A 21,045-nucleotide genomic window follows, 5' to 3' on the forward strand; every position below is an offset into this window, starting at 1 on the left:
TGGTCTACTTCGTCCTGGTGTGTAAGTCCAAGTGTGTAAGTTCATGTTTAAGCCCTTGCCCTTGAGAACTCCGGCGTGTGAGGGTCTCTCTCCCGAAGCTTTGGTACTGCCACCCGAATCCCTGCTCCCATCCTTCAGTGAGTGACTAAAGGTACTTAAGCACCTTGCTATTTAGAACGATGTAGGGCGACAGGCACATTTCCTTCAGTGGGCCACAGGGTGTCTCCCTTGCCGTCCTGAAAATTTAGTTTCCTTGAACATGCCCTCCTAGCGGCCTTCAGTTTGAAAGGAAGGGAGGAGGAGGGTGCAGCTTGGTTGGGAGAGTGCATGCCTAGCGTGCATGAACGCCAGCACCGCTTCCAGTACCCGTGGAGTGGACTCCTGTCTCCCCAGCGTTTAAGGAGAGTCTGGGATATCAGAAGTGTTGTTCATCCCGGGATGAATGAGAGAACTTTAAAAGTGGTTTTGGTTTGTCAGCTTTCAGTTTTATGGACAGTGACAGTTTCGAGTTAGAAACTTTTTCAATCTTTAAAAAAGTACAACAAAACCAATACCCCACCCACATTTACAGGTCGTTTTCTCAGTAGCGGGTGGAGCCTGTGTGTAGGTGGCCAGATGCAGTTTTTGAAAGCTCTAGGAAACTGAATAAAGCTAGACATGAATGCTAGAAAACTCTGGCACTGGTTCTTAACGCGTGAAATAATAAAGATAATAAAAGCAAAGGCGAAATGCTACGTAGTTGTAGCCAAAACTCGTTTAACCAGATACTGAGTTTTAAGATATTTCCAGGCAGGGAAACTGTGCTCTCCCAGAATGAGCTGCTTCCTGCCAGGAGCAGACATCCTCTGCATGGTCTCCTGTGCTCTCTGCTTGTCTGTTGCTATTTGACGTGTCTAAGCCTAAAGTTCTCCCATTCTCTCCCGTTCTTTTCTTTGCACTTTGAAAAACTGGAAAGGGAAGAGGAAATTACAAAGAATGGTATGGCTGACTTCCACACTGAGATACTAGCATTTTATCAGAGTGCTTCCATCCTGTTTCTCTTAAAAAAAAAAAACAAAAAAAAACAAAAAACAAACAATGGTACAGATGTGGCTTCAGTGTACATACAGGATCATATTGACATGCATCAAAAAGTCTGAACCAGCATCATGCTGTACAAATCATTTCAAAGTACTGTGTTATCCAGAGGCCCAGACAAAGCAGGGTGTACTAGGGAATCTCAACACTCCAGATCTTTCCTCTGGCACAAACTGTCTTCTGTTAATCAGAGGAAACAATAATATAAATAATGCATATACAGTTGTATTCAGATATATTATTTTTTTTAAAAAGATACTCATGAAGCATTATTTGTAATTTTTTAAAAACTGCAATTTTTGGTATGGTGGCACACACCTGTAATCCCAGCCCTTGGGAGGTAGAAGCAGAACTATCAGAAATCCAAAGTCATCTTTGGCTATATAGCAAGTTCAAAGCCAGCCTGGGCCACACAAGACCCTGTTTGAAATCAACTACAACAATTACAAACAAAATATAGAAACAAACAAAAAACCCTGAAGCAAAAAGATTATATAGGTAAGAAGCATTAAAACTATACTTTTGTATTGGTATGGGTGTGTTTTGCCTGCATGTATGTCTGTGTACCATGGGCATACCTGGTACCTGAAGAGGTTAGAAGAGGATGTTCGCTGAGAGAACTGGAGTTACTGATGACTAGAAGGTGCCATGTGAGCACTGGGAATCAAACCTGGGTCCTCTGGAAAAACAGCCAGCGTTCTTAAATGCTGAACCATCTCTTCATCCCCTAAAATTATATTCACAATTGGTTCTAAATAGCACATGGGAGTGCTCTTTTGGGTCAAGATAGGAAAATATGTAGAAAACTTGTCAAATGCTGTGTTTTATTACTATGTTTGAAAATAAAGTTGTAAATATAGGGTTTAGGTTAGTCATATAGTGTTCATGCTTAAGGTGCTGGGCTTAATCCCCCAAACTGCAAAACAATAATAAAACCATAAATATATACATAAAGGAAGCTGGCCCTTGCTGTCTGGCTGTTGAAATCTGCTTCATACTATGATCACACTTGTAATCTCCTATCCTCTGTGGGAAACTCAGAGAAGGCAGAAGATTGAATGGTTGAGTAGCACTGTATCTTGTAATCAGTAGATGTTTACCAACTCTAGCCACGTCCTTTGGGATTTATATTCTCATTGGAATATACATTTACTTTGATTTGACTTTACTGTTTTTTTTTTTTTTTTTTTTTTTTTTTTTTTTTACTTTTTGTGGTAATGGGATTGAGTCTAATGCCTTGTATATACTGGGCAAGCACTTCACTACCTGGGATATATCTCCAGCCCTATTTACTTTCTAGGTTGATTCAGGATCTTGCCAAGTTGCCCAGGCAGCAGTGGAATTTGTGATTCTCCTGCCTCAGACTCACAAATGACTGGGATTACAGACTTACACAATCTAGGATCTTTTTTTTTTATTTAGACTTCAACTCTTCATGATGCACTCCCTTTATTATTTTTTTTTACTATTTCAAATGATCCAAATATCATCTAAAAATGTTCTTAATACATTAGATCAAATCCTAGAAGATTGTGTGTGTGTGTGTATGTATTTTCATATATGCTTATAAAGTTTTTCTTGCTGCAGTTTTACCTAAGGACAGGTCAAAATCTTCTTCCAAGACACTTACTAGGTAGTGAATACTCTGCTTCCTCCAAATACTTACTAAATAGTGTGTGTATCTATATAATTCTTCTTATAAATACATGAATAATATATAAATAAATGTGGAGATATACTGTGTAGCCTAATAAAATTGCCTGAGGATCAGAGGACAGAGCCAGCCACTAGATTAGACATAGAAGCCAAACAGTGGTGTCACACGCCCTTAATCCTCTCACTTGGGAGGCAGAGATCCTCTGTTCTCTGTGAGTTCAAGGCCACACTAGAAACAGAGCCAGGCAGTGGTGGCACACACCTTTAATCCCAGTACTGGGAAGCACACAGACTTTCATCCCAGGAAGTGACGGCAGGGCAGAGAAAAGTATATAAGGCGTGAGGAGACAGGAACTAAAGCAGGTTAGCTGAGATCCTTTCAGGTGAGGACTCAGAGGCTTTCAGTCTGAGAATTCGTGGAGTTGGTGAGGTAATAGGTGGTTGCTGTGGCCTACTCTGCTTCTCTGATCTTTCAGCTTGCACCCTGATATCTGGCTCTGGGATTTTTTTTTTTTTTATTATAAGACCATCTTAGATTCGAACAACAAATAAATGTATGAATGTAATGCTTTTTCCACTGTACTTACTCACTCACTTATCATGGTTGTGGCTTCAACTTACGCAGTTTGAAGCAGAACAGCAAAATTGGCACCAATGTTTTCCTTCTTCACAGTTCCACAGAGATGTTACTGTAGTTTTAGCAGCCTCATTCTATATGATTTTCTTTTCTCTTTCCTTTTGAAACACAAGATCTCACCTTTTCACTTCAGGGAAGTACTTCATGGCTTCTCTCTGGCATGTCCAAATTACCGGTATCACTACTTTGTCTTTGCTGCCATTGTTGAGCAAAATAGGTGTTACTTGAACACAGGTGCTGTGATGTGATATGCTAACCAAGACAGGCACTGATTGCCCAACAGGCTGGCAGCATATACAGTGTGGGTATGCCGAGCAAAGGTTCATATTTTGTAGTGAAGGAGTAGGAGAGTATGAGATCCCACTAGTCAACTCAGAATGGCATACAATTAAAATCTTATTATGAATGTCTAAGATTTTCTATTTAGTCTCTTCAGACCTCAGTTCACTGCATGTATTTGAAACTGCAGAAGATATTACTTCAGATAAGTGACTACTGTGTAATTAGGCCATAAGAGTCAAAGCACTGTAGAACCATTGATAATTATTTTGACCTTCCACCTCTCTTCACCCACTGGGACTGATTGGCAAATGAGGTCATTTCATCCTCCCACAACCAAATCCACGAGCAGCTCTGCTAGGATGAAAGTTAGAATGTTGGCATGAACACAGGAAGATTGCAGGTGTGTGATGAAGACCCATCCACTCAGACATACCCGGGTCTTAAAAGGGAACCGCTAACCGCTGATGTCTTAAAAGATTGTGGGATGGAGTAACTGGAAGGGGAGTCTTCTGGAGATGGGTGACCTTGCAGTGTGCACATCTCTCAGTTGTGTGGCTGTTCACACGACCAGGGAAATATTTTGCTTTACATTAACCACAAATGATTTGTAATTGTATGACAATTGTACTTATTAAGAACATTTAAAAAGCAAACATGTGATCACCAAGAGGGTATTTATTTCCACATACGCTTATGCAGTTTCTCCAGCTACAATCTCATCTAACGCTATGCCAGAATCGTCCTCCAAGAAACTTAGTAGGTAGTGGATAGTCTCAGATATGAAATTTCTTTGGTTGTTATGTAACAGTCAAATACCTTTTGCACTTTTGGGAAATGTTTGTGGCATTTGATCACAGTAGACCTTTACCCTGTGACCCCACAGCTCTGGGCATAGAAGCACACACTAAATCACAAAAATATTTTCTGATAAGGCAAATAATGGCAAATGGCTATTCACTTTAAAAGAGCATTAGATGCAGATTCAGGAGGAGTTTAAACAAGTTTGTGGATGAAAAAGGATCTGGTCAAAGGTTGGACTGGACGTGGAAGCCACTGAATTAGTCAGTAGGACAACCCTACTTGACTTCCATTGCCTCTAGCTGTCGTGAAAACTTGAAGGAAGTTTGTGGTTTAAATGCCTTTGCATAAGTTTAAATTGTTGTAGAAAACAAATTAAGGGCTCATTACTTTAAAGAGAATTGATTATGTGATATTTTTCAGATAAGCATCTCATTGGTGCATTTTAAATATGATTTAACACCAGGGTAAACATATCACAGTGATACTTTCTTCAAAGAATCAAATGGGTACTGAAGATGTAGCTCAGTAGAAGAGCACATGCCTAGCATGTACAAAGCCTTGGGATTGAGCCTCAATAATACACACACACACACACACACACACACACACACACACACACACACACACGTATGTATGTACGTATGTATGTACGTATGTATGTATATATGCATGTATTTGTGTATGTATGTATATGTGGTACTATCTGTGAGTGCCAACTTATGGAACATTCTATGAAAGTGTTTGGATAAGAAATTTAATCCTTTTTTTTTTTTTTTATAGATTCTGGGGTGGGGAAAGCTAGGCAAAAAGCAACTAGCACCTTCTATAACACTATGGCATATTAAAAAATGCTTTGTGAACATTAGTCAAGTATGTTAATAAAGAAAATAACATCACTTTTATTGAAAACATTTAAGATGTGTTATTATGTGTCCCTTAAATGGAATACACTTACATTCTGAATCCATTAGTCTGCTTGTATAGACTTAAGTTCACAAGTCCTTCAACATAACATGCTGTATATAAAATATAAACATTTTGGATAATCCTCAAATTAAAAAATGTGATAACATCTGTACTGTATCAGCTTAATCTTACCTCAGCTGGTTGTGTAGAGTCAGGAGAGCTCTACTATAGTCAGAATAATGCAATGGCAAAGAGAAGATCTGGTAAGCCAGATGTGATAAGCCCAGTTCTGGATTATGAGAAAATGTTATATCTGAAAATCTAAGCCATTAGAACTGAATATTAATTTACATGTTTGTTTATGTTTTTGAAGAGCAACCAATTATTTGTGGCATTGTAAATAATTTTACTATGACTAAAAGAACACAAAGCCACTAAACCAAATGCTATTTCCCAGTCTAGCTTTCCAAGTGTTTCTCCAGAGAGGTTCTAGTGAGTCTTCTTATTCTTGGCCCAGCCCTGTCGTAATCAGGCTAGTCTCTGAAATGTTGTGAAGAACAGTGGACTAGAACTTGGCTGATACTACATTGAAACAGAGCACCAAAACTCTTTGCACATGCCTCCTTTGAGGTGAACACTTATTTCCAACCTGCATCAGGTGACAATTCCTTCAGACATGTAGGGAAGAGTGAAGAAGATGCTGAGTATTTCCCAAGGTCATCTGGGAAGGTTACCTTGTGGCCTAGTCTTCTGAGCCTCTGAAGCATCCAACATGATGGGTGTACCAGTTGAACAAGTAGCAGAGTGACCAATACCACAGTTAAATACTCCATATAGGACCCCCAATTCAACATCCCTCCAATCCTAACAATCCTAGCTCAGCTACAGGTCTCCCCCAAAGTGGAGCTATCCTATCCTTCCTGTCACTTGGTTTCAAAGAGCAGGAAGCCTGCGAAGGTGGAGAAGCGCTGGTGGTCCCCGTGGAGGGCACCGTTGCCCATTCTCAGCCAGACTTCATCCCCTTTGGCCAGCTTCAGCACTGCGTGGTTGCTGGATGTGTCTGATTTCCCCTTCGTTTCATAGCTGGAAAGAAGGAGAGGGACGCACTACTTAGTCTTTGCCATGCAAACCCAGATCCTGAGCATATTCTGTTCCCACCTTCCATGCTTTAGGTGTCATCGTTGTGTTAAGCTCTCTAAATGGCATCCAAGTGGAAATAGCATGAACCACTTCTAGAACTGTCCAATAAAACCTCCTTCTTTCTTGCCTCTAGAATATCAACAGCAATTACTGCAATGACCTTGATAGCCATTTGTAAATAGCTGTAAATTCAAAAATTCTTGAAGGTTACTATGTAGAAGAGAGCTTTCTTACTCCCATGCAGACTAGAAACATACACCTGAGATTATTTACCAAAGCTCCCTGGACTGTTAGATGAGGAGGAAAGAAAGCTCTACTATGGTTGAACCTTTACATAGAGTCTTTTTTTTTTTTTTTACAGTGTGTGGTGATATTTTATTTGTGCTCTAATAAACAAAGCTTGCCTAGAGATCAGAGGAAAAACCAAGGATTATAAGTAAACACAAAAGTTATGCAATGTTAGCACACACCTTTCATCCTATCACTTGGCAGGCAGGGATCTCTCTGAGTTAAAGGCCACACTGGAAACAGAGCCAGGTGTGGTGGCACGCCTTAAATTCCAACACTAGTTAACCATGGAGGTCTGTGCAGACAAACAGGAAATGACAGAACTGGGCAGGAAGAGGAAGTGATGTAGTTGGACAGAGAGAGCAAATCAGATGGCAGAACAGCAAGGCATATAGGCGTGGGTAGATAGAAAGTAACTCGCGTTTGGAAGCTGTAGAGTTGAGGTAAGGTTAGCTGTGGCTTTCCCTATTCCTCTGATTTCTCTCAGACTTTCACCGCTATATTTGGCTCCCTAATTTTTATTTAATAAGACCATTTAGAATTTGTTTACAACAGTGGTTTATTTTCTTCTTGCCAATCTGGAATTTGGTATTCAAGGAAGGTAATTGTCAACAACCAAAATGAAAATATACTTGATAACAGCTGAGCAGGTGTGGTGGTATTGTGTTCCCTAAAATATTGTGCACGCTAATAAACTTGTCTGGGGTCAGAGAACAGGACAGCCACAATATTAAACATAGAGGATAGGCAGTGGTAGCACACACCTTTAATCCTAACATTCCAGAGGCAGAAATCCCTCTGGATTTCTGTGAGTTCAAGGCCACATTGGAAACAGCCAGGCATGGTGACACATGCCTTTAATCCTAAGAAGTGAGCCTTTAATTCCAGGGAGTGATGGCAGAAGGCAGAAAGATATATAAGATGTGAGGACCAGAAACTAGAAGCATTCGGCTGGTTAAGCATTTGGCTGCTTAAGCTTTTAGGCTTTTGAGCTACAGTTCAGCTGAGATCCATTCTGGGTGAGGACTCAAAGGCTTCCAGTCTGAGGAAACAGGATCAGCTGAGGAACTGGCAAGGTGAGGTAGCTGTGACTTGTTCTGCTTCTCTTATCTTCCAGCTTTCACCCCAATAACTGGCCTCAGGTTTGATTCTATTAATAAGACCTTCTAACAGTTCTTGCTACAAGCAGGAGGCAAAGTGTAAATAAATACTGTGAGCTGAAAAGATAAAGACTGATATGGGATGGTTTGAATGAGAATGGCCCCTCTAGGTTCATGAATTTGAATACCTAGTTCCCAGTTGGTGGACTGTTCCATTTTGGAAGAATTAGGATGTGTGTGGCCTTGTTGGAAGAGGTGTGTCATGGGGAGGAGGGTCTTTGAGGTTTCTAAAGCTCATGACAAACCCAATCAGTCTCATATTCCTATATTCTCCCCCCTCCCTCTCTTCCTCTCTCCCTCCTCCCTTCCCTTTTTCCTGCCAATTTGTGGATCAGGATGTTAGCTCTCAGCTATTGCTCCTGCACCATGCCTGTTGCCATCCCCCCACATGATCTTCAAGGACTTAGCCTCTGAAACTGTAAGCAAGCCCTCAGTTAAATGCTTTATTTTATAAGTTGCCCTGGTCATGATATCTCCTTACAGCAAATAGAACAGTGACTAAGACACCGTGCTATGCTTGGAAGATATTTGGAAAAAGCATGGTAACATAGACCTGGTATACACATACCACCTAAGACAAAGGATTCAAGAGAGGTAAATACTCTGCAGATTTTAGATGTTTCTTTTAAAAGATGAGTGTGGAGAAGAACAGGCATACTTGAAAGATGAATAGAGTCTAGACAATCAGGACTCTAACAAGGTTGAAAACAAACAAACAGAAAAGTGCTTTTATAACTGTAAGAGCTGGGACAGAGCTGATGTGTTCCCATTAGGAACTTTCACTCAGAGTCATACTCTACTTATCTCATAGAGAGAAAATGTTGCCTTTCTAACCAAGCCTACTCTTTAAAATGTCTCTTGGAATTAATGACTGTGTTTAGAAAACGGCAAAACAACAAAGAGTCACAAGGGTAAACAGGCTAATTGTCCAGAAAGGGTACTGGATATGATTCCTAACATGTCACTGACTGTGAGCAAACAGAGCAAAAGCCTTCTATGTGTCTACGGAAGCCATTGCCAAAGACTCAACCTGGGTTACAAAGACCTGGGATATTTGACTTTGTTCTCAGATTTCTACCAGTAGAGAAATTGGAGCATGAGAAAGCCCTCAGACAGAAAGAACTGCTTACCCTTTGCATATGACCGTGAAGAAAAGGAGACAAAGAAGACCCTTCAAAGGATAGACTCAGAGGCCAAATAGAAAACCAACTGAGGGTTGACTTATGAAAAGAACTATTCATCTCTGAGTTCTGGGTTTGAACTGGTGTAGGCTATCTCCCACAAAGATCAAGAGAGAGAAGTGTGTCCTATAGGAAGGAGGAAGAGCTGGGTGGATATCTGGAAACCAGGGTCCCGGAGAGAGCTGGCTGTCCACCAGAGTCCGTTCTCTCCTTGTTCTGGATTTGATAGAAAATGTCCCCCACCAGCTCATATGTTTGAGCACTTGGTCCCGAGCTAGGAGAATGCTTGTGGAGGTTGTGAAATCCTTAGAAGGTGGATCTAGCTGGAGAAAGTAGGTTGTAACAGTGTTCCCCTGAGTGCACGTTATCTCCAGATTCTCCTACTTGGCTTTCCCCGTTCCTGGACCACTGAGGTGTGAGGAGCCCTGACACACACAGCTCCCACAAGGAACTCTTTCATGCCGTCCCTGCAGTGATGGGCTGAGTCCTCTCAATCAACCCTCCCTTAAGTAGCGTCTTTGCAGGTGATGGCCACAGAGACAAGAAAAGTGGTGAGTGCCCTCCTGCCCAGGGACTGGACTAGTTTCTTTCTGCCCTCAGGTTGGTTAGGTAGGGCTGGCAACAGTGATTAAATTCTCTGGATAAAATGCCAAATAAAATGTTCACAGTTCTTTCTTCCTCCCAACTCTGGAAATGACCGGGACCAGTGAGAATTTAGAAGTCAGTTTATGATGTCTATGCTGCTTTATCAGCCAGCAGCCCTGAAAATAAAACCAAAAACGAGACAGGAGGAAGACCCACCACCACCACCACCGCTTTACAATGCTCCCTTCGACTCTGCCTGCCACCCTACTTCCCCATCATGGAACCCTTGCCCTGGATTACTTAAGATTCTGCTATGTCTGAGCCACTGTGTCCTGGATATCTAAAAACAATGTTACCTGTTTTAACTCGTCTCTTTCCCTTTGTTATTGAGGGCAGACTCTAGAAGAACACAGAGATCATGACAAGTGATAAAAATTACAGGGGAAAAAAATAAGAGCCAAAAAGTTTTTCACGGACAGATTATAATCCGCTTAATTACAGGGGGGTGCTGGCTGGCTGTCTGTGCTAACAACAGAGCATGACGTAGCAGTTTCTAAAATGTTTCACCCCAAGAAGATCCAGCAGGTGTTGAGTATCAGTAATGCACAGCATAAAGAAAAGGACCTGTTCTAGCTTCCTCCATCGGCCAGTGGAGGCTGTGAAGACTACTAATAGTGCCAAGCTTCAGGCGAAGGGTGGGTAGGGAAGCAGAAGAAGCCAAATAGAAAGGAAAATAATGAGTTACAGAAAGGATCTGAGTTCTGATTATGAGGAGTGCTGCTGGTAATTTGTCCAAGGTCTCTTACCTACTTGATAAGTTCATTACTGTTCTTCCCAGACAGGCGTGATAACCTGACCAACTAGGGGATTTGAATGGAGAACAGAACTGCCATTAGGGTCTTCCCTGTCCGTGGACTTCCTCTGTTCAAATGATGGCAGCACTCGTGAGATCTGTGATTGATGGCGTCACGTACCTGTACATGCTGAAGACTGTGTTGCCATTGTGCATAAGGTACACGTACACTTCCTCCACATCCTCATGCTTCATCATGCTGAAGGTGAAGAAGTACACACCTGGAAAGGACAAGGATTTACTCATTCACTCATACACTGAAGATGAGTCAGGTGATTTCACACACGGCTTGGTTGAAGTCTATGTATTGTGTGATTTTGTGGCCTGTTCATATGAATATACTTTCGTCTGCTCGCCTTAAAAGTGCTTTGATTTTTTTGTTTGTTTGTTTGTTTGTTTTTATTTTTTCAAGACAGGGTTTCTCTGTGTAACCATCCTGGCTGTCCTGGAACTTGCTTTATAGACCAGGCTGGCCTTGAACTCACTGAGATTCTCCTGCCTCTGCCTCCCAAGAGCTGGGATTAAAGGGGTGCGCCGTCACACTCAGTGCTTTGATCATCTTTAACTCATTGTGTTTCCTATTTATACTTAGGAAGATTATAAAACCATTGAGAAAACTAGTCAAACATGAAATTAAAATGGACAACTACATTCCCCAAATGTAGCCATGGTGGTAAAATATTAAAGCATAAGTCCCATAGTTCTAAATAAACAGTTCAGGTCATTTCTCATATGACACATTGTAAATCAGTAAAATAATGTTTAAATAAAAATATTCAACTTTAACCCTGCCACAACACCTTGTTAGTAAAAGTATATTCTTACTGATTTCCATGTTCCAGGTTTTGAACTACTAGCTATACAAGAGAAGAAAACAGAAATATCTACAAGAAAAAACTAAAGAAGCAATGGGCCATTCATGTTTCTTTTCTATAAAGATATCAGCTATGAAGATCCTTCTGATGTTGAGTCACAAAAGAACAATTATGCTTTGTTACGTGTCGGGGATGCATATTTGATAGCAATCAGTGATGCCCATTCCAATACCTAGAGACTGGTTCATAGATGAAAAGCAAAGACATAAAAATTAAAGGATTTCAAGAGTTAGTTTGTTGTGTCTAGTGTTTTCCACTTTATGGGATTTCATTTTACGCACACATAACAATTTTCAGTGCCTCCAGAAAATAGGTTTATAATCAAAATGACAGGAAAATACCTTAGTCTTCCTTTAAAAATGATGATACTATAAATAAAACTGGATTGCAGAAACACTTTAGAAGGAGCAGACTAAGAAAGCAGATGGTAGATAATGAGACTCTTAGAATTAGAATTGCAGAAGTGAGCCTGGGCCGCATGCGCATGGGGCTCTCTCCAGGAAACGTTAGGAGACACTTTGTGTTCTGGTTTGCAGACCTTTGTGTTGTAACTGCAAAGGTGGGAAAGAGGGTCACCAGTTGGTATTCATTGGCGAGGTTACAAAACAAACAGGAAGTATAAGAATTCAGATCATAAATATTATCCTCAGAATGGTGTCCAACCAAGAGAGCCCAAAAATCATTTAACTGTGAAGTCATTGAACTCAGGGGGACCATTGACCCAGGATAGCCAGGCATGTACGTATCTGTGGCACAGATCATGGTTTGCAAAATTGTTACAGGAAACTTAAAGCCCTCAGAGAAAAATCACAAAGTGATACTGACTGAAGTGTGATTAAAGGATTCTCTCTGTAGTTGCATGCGTTAGGCCATTTCTTACTTAAACAGGGTGGAATAAACCAAGCACACATTAAAAACAAGTGTGTAAGTTTATCGTGGCCACTATATTCGGTGGAATATGTTTTCCCTATCTGTACCATGGAGGGTAACAAGGAAAGAAAACTGAAAACCAGAAACTGAGAAACTGTCGAACTTATGCAACACTAGGACACTGAAGAAAATCAATACGCTTCAAGTATGTAAAGGGGCTGCCCAAAACAGCAGGGAGCTGTACAGGGCTTCGGAGCAGCAGAAAATAGATCTCAACCCTGCCAGGAACAATATACTCCCTAATGGAGAAAGGCCACTCTCAAGTGCTGAAAGACAGTCTGGGATCAGCCCTAAAGGGACAGTTTGCTAGAAAAAAAGTAGAGAATGCAAAGTGTTTCTGTAGTGACCGATATCAGGATTTGCCAGCAATACCCAAGTTCCTGAAAGCCAGGGAGCTTCCATGCCAGCTCAGAAGTCTTTCTCAGGAAGTATGAGGAGGGGGAGAGACAGAGGAACCATGGCCACACAGGATAAAAACACAGAGCAGTCCCGCTGAAGAACCTTGTTATGCCCCATTCTGTTGGTATCCCTAGGAGACCTGCTCTTTTCTGAAGGGAAATGGAGGGGCAGTGGATCTGGGGGAGGTGGAGAGGGGGAGACTGGGGGAGTGGAGGGAGGAAACTGCATTTGGGATGTATTGTATGAGAGAAGAAGAAATACAAAGAAAAATATCAGTCTCCTGGCAGCAAGAAGAGGCATTGAAATGTCACACGTTCAAGGTTGCCTGGGTCCTTTCCCAACAATCTCCTACAAATAGCTGGTCTAGGAGAAGCCAGTTCACTCAGTCATCAGCTACTTTTTTTTTTTTTTTTTTTTTCTCTGTGTATTTTGCCCTTTCTGGACTCAGTGGTAGCCAGCTGGCCTCAAACTCACAGGATCCGCTGCCTCTGCCCCGAGTGCTGGATTAAAGGCGTGCACCACCACCACCACCACCACCACCACCACCACCACCACCACCACCCGGCATCAGCTACTTTTTAAAAGTGGAAAGAACAGCAAGAACTATCCAATGGATGACTAGTACCAAAAGGACATGTTGCCATATACCAGATGGAATATATCACCAAATATGTCACCATCCTGGGTTGTAGATATACCAATAAAGCAAATGGTGCTATTCTAAAGCAGAATTCAAGAACCCGTGGCAGCCAGTCCAGAAAAGGAACCAAAAGCTAGGACATTGAGAAATCCTGGTTATATTATTTTCCCAGTAGTTGTGACCAAATACCTGACAAGAAGCAATTCAAAGGGAAGAAAGGGTAATTCCGGCTCCTTTTTATTCCTTGTGTTAAGAGGAATGCAGTTTATCATGGCAGAGAAATCGTGGCATCATCAGTACATGTGACTCAGTGCCTCTGCAGCCAGCAAGCAGAGGACAGACAGGACATGGGCCAGACTCACAACTCAAGTCCTGGCCTTGGTGACCTACTTCTTCCAACAGCCCCCACCACCCCTTTCTACCTCCTAAAGGTTTCACAGGCTTGCAAAAGCAGTGCCACCCTCTGAGGAACATGTCTTCAAAGATGACCTTACAGGGGACATTTCATGTTCACCCTCCACATTCTGCCTCAGGCCTCCACGGGCTCATGGCTGTCTCACAATACAAAAATGCATTCATTTCAATTTTTAAAATCTCCATTGTTCTTAACAATCCCAACTCTGATCACAAGTGTCAACCATTCTCTTCTGAGAATCAAAGTATTCTCTTTGTGGGTCTCTGCACAGGTCAAATCCAAATTGCATACTTCCAACATAATGACACGGAGTAAATATTCCCATTCTAAAAGGGAGGCATAGGAGCAAAACCTGCTAGGGCAAGCACCAACCCACAGCTCCCAGTCTGGATCTGAGGTCCATGGGAGAATTATCTGGCCCTGAAGGGCTTTGGCTGCCCCACCCTTTCCTCTCAGCCACCTGTACCAAGCGTATATGGCTTCTCTCTTAGGGCAGATCCACTCTATGACTGTAGGTTTCCTTGCTGGAAAGCCCCACCTTTTGTTGAAAGCCGAGCATCTCCAACATTCTAGAGACTCCATTGCAACTGCACAGCTTCATGAAGCAGCCCCTCAGGTCCTCTTTGTAGGGGCTCTGACCTTGCACACATCAGATGGCCTCAGAGGCCCTCTGGAGCCTTGGTATCAGACTGCAAAAGACTCCACGACCCAATGAATCTGCCAGCATTACTGTCTACAAAACCAATACCATGAGAACGCTGCTGCCAACTTCTACTGCCAGCTCAAAATAGAGCCTGGTCCGCCTTGCACCACTGCTGTAGAAGCCTCTATGTGCCTTGGAGGCTGAGCCTGGGAAAACACTTGCCTGGGTGGCCATATTGGAACAAGAACCCCTTTAACTCCCCTGTGCAGTCTACATTCCTGTGAGCATCCTGGCCTTCCAAACTGCCACCAGGAACTTCTTCCACTAAGGTCTGCTCATGACATTCTAGGGCTTTTCTAGTCTGAAGTTCCAGACACTTCCACATTCCTCCTGCAAACAAACTCCAAGTGATTGAGAACCACATGGTCAGGCTGAGGACAGCAAGGGCCCCACTGTCCCATACCAGTTTATGGTATTACTTTTCCCATTGCTTTGACCTAATACTTGAAAAGAAGCAACTTAATTAAGGAGGATTTACTTGGCCTTGCCACTTAGGAAGGGAGAGCGTCCATTGCTTCTGGGAAAGCTTGACATCGGGAGCGTGAGGCAGATGTCGCATTGCCACTGAAGTCAGGAAGCATAGTAAGTGAAGCCAGACGATAGCTCAGGACCTGTCCCCAGTGGCCCTCTTCTTTCTTCAAGACCCACCTCCTAAAGGTTCCACCACCTTCCAAGCCACGGTCACCAGTGGGGACCAAGTGTTCAAACATGCAAGCCTATGGTGGGCATTTCACATTCAAACCGCAACAGTAGTGAATTCTGAATAAATTCCACAATCAGTGGCAGTGTTCTACCCAGTGAATTTCCTCACTTTGGTAATCAGATTTTAGTTATACTAAATGTAAACTTTAGAGGAAACAGACTAAAGTGAGTACAAACATTTGGCAATATTTTTGTAACTCTTCTGTAAGTTTAAAGTACTTTAAAGTAAAAAAAATATTAAAACAATGGAGGGTTTTTTTTTTGTTTCATTCTGTTTTTAATGGGTCAACTGTCCAGATATTTCAAAGCTTTTGCTGATGGTGTCATGGGTCAATGAGTGTTTCCCTGTCCTGATAAGAGGAATATATGTCTACAACATTTACAAAGAGCAACCTTGCAGAGCTGATCAAACTCATAAAGGCGTTTTCTCTTTGACTCAGTGATTCCATTCCTGGTACATTAGCCTACAGGTATATCTGTATGTGTTCTATTATAAATTGACATATGAAAAGTACTGACAGCAGACTTATTTTAATAACAAAATGTGGAAACAACCCAAAGGATCAATAACAAGGAAATGGCTAGGTACATTTTCATATGTTAATTATAAAAAAAGTCATTACATGGAAAGATTTTTAAAACATTATGGCAAGTCTTTCTTTAAAAAAACAAATTACATTCAGAATATAGAGTATGCTAGTTTTTATATAAGATTAAATATATTTTTCATAAACTTCAAAATTGTATTATTTACTCAGTTTTTTATATTAGAAATAGATCAGGTATTCCTTGGGGTAGTGACAAGGGACACAATTATCACACAGCCAAACTGAGAATTATGTTCTGGGGACTTTGAAAATCAGTGCTGTCTGTGCTGTCTCAGGGACATCAGACCATTTCCTTTTCTTTGTTCTTCTCTCCCTCCCTTCCTTCTTTATTCTCATCCATCTGCCTTCCCACCTCCCCTTCCTTCCTCCCTTCCTGTCTCTCTGCCTTCCATTCATTCTCCCTTTTCCTCCCTGTGTTTCTTCTTCTTCCTTTCTTCTCGTGCCCCATCCTTTCCCTTCCATCTCCCTACCTCTTCTTCTCCCTCTCCCCGCTCCCTCCTTTCTCTCTTCAATGGCTCCACTCACTAATGTTTACATCTTACCTGATACAGGGGCCCCAAATCTACCAGTCATGACATCAAAGAAGTTTCCGATGTTGGTCTCCACACTGCTGAAGATAATACCACTGTTCTGATTGCTGAAGTGAGTTGCTAGAGAAGCCATGAACGCAATCTAAGAAGAAAGTGGGGGTCAGTTCAAATCTGTCTTAAAGAAAAACACTCTTATACAGGTAATTTTATCCCAATGTTATTTTTGATGGAAAGCTTGAATATAGATACCAAACAATAGACAAAGAAGTAAATAAATTATAATAATTCAATGTGTTTTATGCATATAGATACTAGTCTGCATTAACAGTTCTAAACATATTTCAAAAACTACTACTCCTTAAAAGATTTTTTTTTAAATATTAAAATTCTGTTATCCAGTAAAATGGGAAAAATTTGGATGAAGTTCTCAGGCTGTAGTATTAGATGCATGTCTGTATATTACATGATTAGAGAAACTGACAATTGAACTTCTTTCTTTTGTTCACCCTAGGGAAATATCTTTTCATGCATTAATTAAAAAGTAGGCAACACTTGGGCGGGTGGTGGTGACACACATATTTAATCCCAGCACTGCCTACAGATAGGCAGAGGTAGGCAGATCTCTGTGAGTTCCAGGCCAGCCTGGTCTACAGAGCAAGATCCATGACAGGCACCAAAACTACACAGAGAAACCCTGTCTCTGTGTAGTTGCCTACAAACAAAAAAGTAGGCAACACAAGATTATTGTGACTTCCTATCAGACTTTGTTAAGTGTATCTATGTAAGTGGAGTTGTTCTGTAGTCAACCTGAGAAAAGCATCTTCAAGAATATCCATAAGCGGCTAGCAAGGTGCCTGAGCGGGTAAAGGTGCTTGCTGTTCGGCCTGATGACCTGAGTTTGATCCCCAGGACCCACGTGGTGGACAAAGAGAACCAACTCCCCAAAACTTGTCCTGTCCTATTTATTTTTACAGTGAAAGGGTCTTGTATGATTCATCTTTAAAAGGCAAAAGAGAGGCTTTTGATACCAAAATATAGAAAAAGTGGTTAAATAAAATCAGAAATCTGTTTGACATTTGGAGAAGCAAATTTTCTAAGCATAATTTTGCATAAAATAAATATCAAGTAAATTGGGGCCAGAAAATTCAAGAGAGCCAAAGAATCGGTTACTGTGAGCAGCCCCATCTGTAACTTATAACTAATCCCTTGTATTTAGGAAACCTTGAGAGTCTCGGCTCAATCCATAAAAATGAGTGAGGACAGTTACTCTAAGAAACCTGTCCCCTGCTCCAACTGTGAGATCCTGTACATTGGGGAATAATCTATCTATTTGGGTCCTGTCTTAAGTTTCTATTGCTATGAAGAGTCACCATGACCATGGCAACTCTTATAAAGGAACACATTTAATTAGGGTGGCTTGCTTACAGTTTCAGAGGTTCAGTCCACTGTCATCATGGCAGGGAGCATGGCAGACAAGGTGCTGGCTGCATCTTGATCAGAAGGCAACAGGGAGTGGACTGTTGCACAGGCCTTGGCTTGGGCATATAGGAGCCCACCCCCACAGCGACACACCTCCTCCAACAAGGCCACACCCACTCCAACAAAGCCACACCTCCTGATAGTGCCACTCCCTACGAGCTTATGGGTGGGGTGCCAATTACATTCAAACCACCACAGGTCCTAAGATATGAGGTTGAGTCTGAGCTTAAATATGAACCTCAAATTTCTAGGTCCCTTAAGTTGAGAATGAGGCATCATTATTGCTCCTTTATGGCTACTGCCATTGTTGCTGCTAGTCGTGTTCTAAAACTAGAATTTTAATAATTAAGAGAGAGTTAGAACAACTCTATCAAGAAATGGTTTCACTTGGTAACACTATTGGAGGGGATTTGAAAGTCAATGACAATCCCTTGAAAATAAACAGCAGGAGTGAGAATAATAAATTCTTTAACATGTAATGGATGTTAATAACTCTCCTTTATGAACTTTTTTAGTTTGCAAATTTTAAAGTTAAAACATGATTTCATCATTTCCCCCCTTCCCTCTAAAATTCATGGCCTCTTTTTTTATTGTTTTGTTGTTTTTGTTTGCTTGCTTGCTTTTTGAGACAGGGTTTCTCTGTGTAACAGCCCTAGCCATCCTGAACTCAGCTTTGTACTGAGTTGGCTTTGAATTCACAGAGATTAGCCTACCTCTGTCTCCTGAGTGCAGAGATTAAAGGCGTGCACCCCCAAGCCTGGCTTGTGGCCTCTTTTTAAAAAATTAGTATTGTTACTTATATAAATGCACAAATACATAAATATGACCTGCTGAGTCCATTTAATGTTGCATATATATGCATATATAAATATAAACACATATATAAGTATATATATAAACAAGCGCTCGTGCACACACAGACAGAGACACACACAGACATATAAGTTTTCAGGACTGAGCACTTGGTATTGGATAACCAATTAACTCATCCTGAAGAAAACTACATCTCCCTCGCTCAGTGGTTAATTGCCCGTAGCTCTTTGTTTAGAAGTGGGGCCTAAGAGATTCCTTCCTCCCATCCATGTTAGCGTGTCTGTTGGTGTTGTCACTGTTCAGACAGCCATATGGTTGAAATTTCCTGAGTGCCTCATTCCTGTCACTGCTAAGGAGTCAACCTCACAGCTCTTCCTGGTCCTCCAGCTCTAACTGTGTCCTTCTGTCTCCTCTGCTGCGATGGTCCCTGAGCCTTCGCTGGGTGGGTTGTGTTGTAGATGTATCAGCTGGGGCTGGTCACCTAACTCTCAGTTGTTCTCTGCATTTTGACCAGTTGTTTTCAGAAATTTCTGAAGTCTTCCATGCAGCATGTGAAAGCATCATCCCAAATGATAGTATTTGTCATGTAAAACGATCAACAGACAGAATTTAATGATTTAATAAACTGCCTGTTCTGTGAAAAGAGCATGTATATGTACTTTCTGTGTTGCTAGTTTCTATATATCTATAGGCTGTCGTAGAAAATGCCTTAGCTTAGCTAGATGGCCTCTCACCCCACTTGTTAATTTATATTGGCACACGAATCCCATCATGCTGAAATTATTCAACAGCATTCATTACAAGTTACCTCCAAACTCCACAAAAATCAGTTCTAATAGCACACAGGACACCTTATTTTACACTTAAAAAACAGGAGCCCAGGAGAATGATGCAATGTACCCAAGAGTAAACATCATGATATCTGCTCAAATGAATAGCAGTTTCCTCTGATCTTTTAAACAAGAGTGGCTTTGTATACCAGTTCTCAAAACACCTCCCCTGTTTACTGAATTTTCTCCCCAATACTTAATTTTAACCACAAATTGCTCTTTAAGGAAGACACATTAACCAGACACAACCTTTACAACAACAAAAAAACCTAGTTTACTGTGTGAATATAGATATCTTCTAGGAGAATCCATTTTTAAATATTAACAAAAAACTAAGCTAGACTTAATAATTTTTCTGAGTGACCTAACCTCAATATTTACAAATTTTAGATGTTGCAAGAAAACTTATAAATATGACTTTAAAAAGAAACAAAGAATGTATCCAACTATAAATGAGTTATGGCCATATAAATGGATTTTAAAACTTTATAATCTGATCTAGCCAATTGAATAACTCAAAAAAATGAAACGTCTCTAGTGAAAAGAAGACTCTACTGTGAAAAGTTTAAATAAAAATTGAACTATATGGGGCTGGAGAGAGGGCTCAGTGTTTAAGAGCACTGACTGCTCTTCCCTCTAGAGGACCCAGGTTCAATTCCCAGCCCCCACATGGCAGCTCACAACTGTCTGTAACTCCAGTACCAGGGGACCCAACACCCTCACACAGATGTACACACAGGCAAAACACATGAAATAAATAAATTAAAAAAAATTGAAATACACAATCTGATTTAAGAAAAACAATGTTAATATACATAGATGAAATTTCACTACATAATGTGACAAATTAGCAAGTAAAATATAAGTAGATGCTTAGCTCTTCCGTTTATATGTTTAAATGTTTCAGTGCAACTTGGTTAAAACCCTCATATTTATGGCTGTTTGGTCCCATGAGAGAGTCGGATTTCACACTTGATAAATACCCTTTCCTAAGAATGTTCTCAAAGCTGGGTTTGAGATGTTGGTGATGCAGACGGGCTGCCATGTCAGTGAGCAACGTGAAACGGAAATTTCAAGACGAGTGAAGGCTAGTTGACTGGAGCCTTTTGGCCCCTGGTCCCTAGGTTCAGGCAGCGTTAGAAGTGCCCCAGCGATGTGCAGAGGGTGGTTTACCTGCAGCTCTGGCGGCACACCTGGGTAGCCCTTCTCTCCTTTGGGGCCATGCTGCCCCCGCTCCCCTCGAGGCCCCAGGTCTCCTTTGTCTCCTTTCTCACCTTTGGCCCCTTCATGGCCAGTGGCTCCATTATTTCCATTGTTTCCATGGTTTCCTTTAAAAATCAGAAATCATATGAGAAGAGTGATTCACTCCTGCCACAGTGTATTTTTAGACAGACACAGCTCCTTCCTTCAAAAATAGCCAAACTCGGTTGTAAAAGGAGAACATTAAAGCAACCCCGACCACAGCCCTTTAAAGGGCATCACATGAGCTCTCATTTACTGGGCTCTGAAAGAGATGCCAAGACCTCAGAGCATGCTTTTCTGTAAAGCGAGGACT

The 21,045-nt window shown here is 41.3% G+C and overlaps 1 protein-coding gene and 1 long non-coding RNA gene across 3 annotated transcripts in view; one reads left to right on the forward strand and one right to left on the reverse strand.

Moving 5' to 3' along the window:
• LOC114710794 lies at window positions 1-11,673 on the forward strand. The gene is made up of 3 exons (XR_005092405.1): window positions 1-151; window positions 10,552-10,838; window positions 11,409-11,673. It is a non-coding gene; the product is annotated as an uncharacterized LOC114710794 (long non-coding RNA).
• Window positions 5,320-21,045, reverse strand: part of C1qtnf3 (C1q and TNF related 3) — a 23,211-nt gene continuing 7,485 nt past the window's right edge. For both annotated transcript variants that reach the window (XM_028895070.2, XM_028895071.2), the window contains exons 3-6: window positions 20,664-20,818; window positions 16,381-16,510; window positions 10,688-10,787; window positions 5,320-6,442 (exon numbers count right to left, since the gene is read on the reverse strand). In XM_028895070.2, the coding sequence (XP_028750903.1) occupies window positions 6,283-6,442; window positions 10,688-10,787; window positions 16,381-16,510; window positions 20,664-20,818 (545 nt within the window). In that variant the 3' untranslated portion in view covers window positions 5,320-6,282. The remainder of the gene's footprint in view (window positions 6,443-10,687; window positions 10,788-16,380; window positions 16,511-20,663; window positions 20,819-21,045) is intronic.

The sequence above is a fragment of the Peromyscus leucopus genome, chromosome 11 (genome assembly GCF_004664715.2).
Source record: "Peromyscus leucopus breed LL Stock chromosome 11, UCI_PerLeu_2.1, whole genome shotgun sequence".
Lineage (NCBI taxonomy): Eukaryota > Metazoa > Chordata > Mammalia > Rodentia > Cricetidae > Peromyscus > Peromyscus leucopus.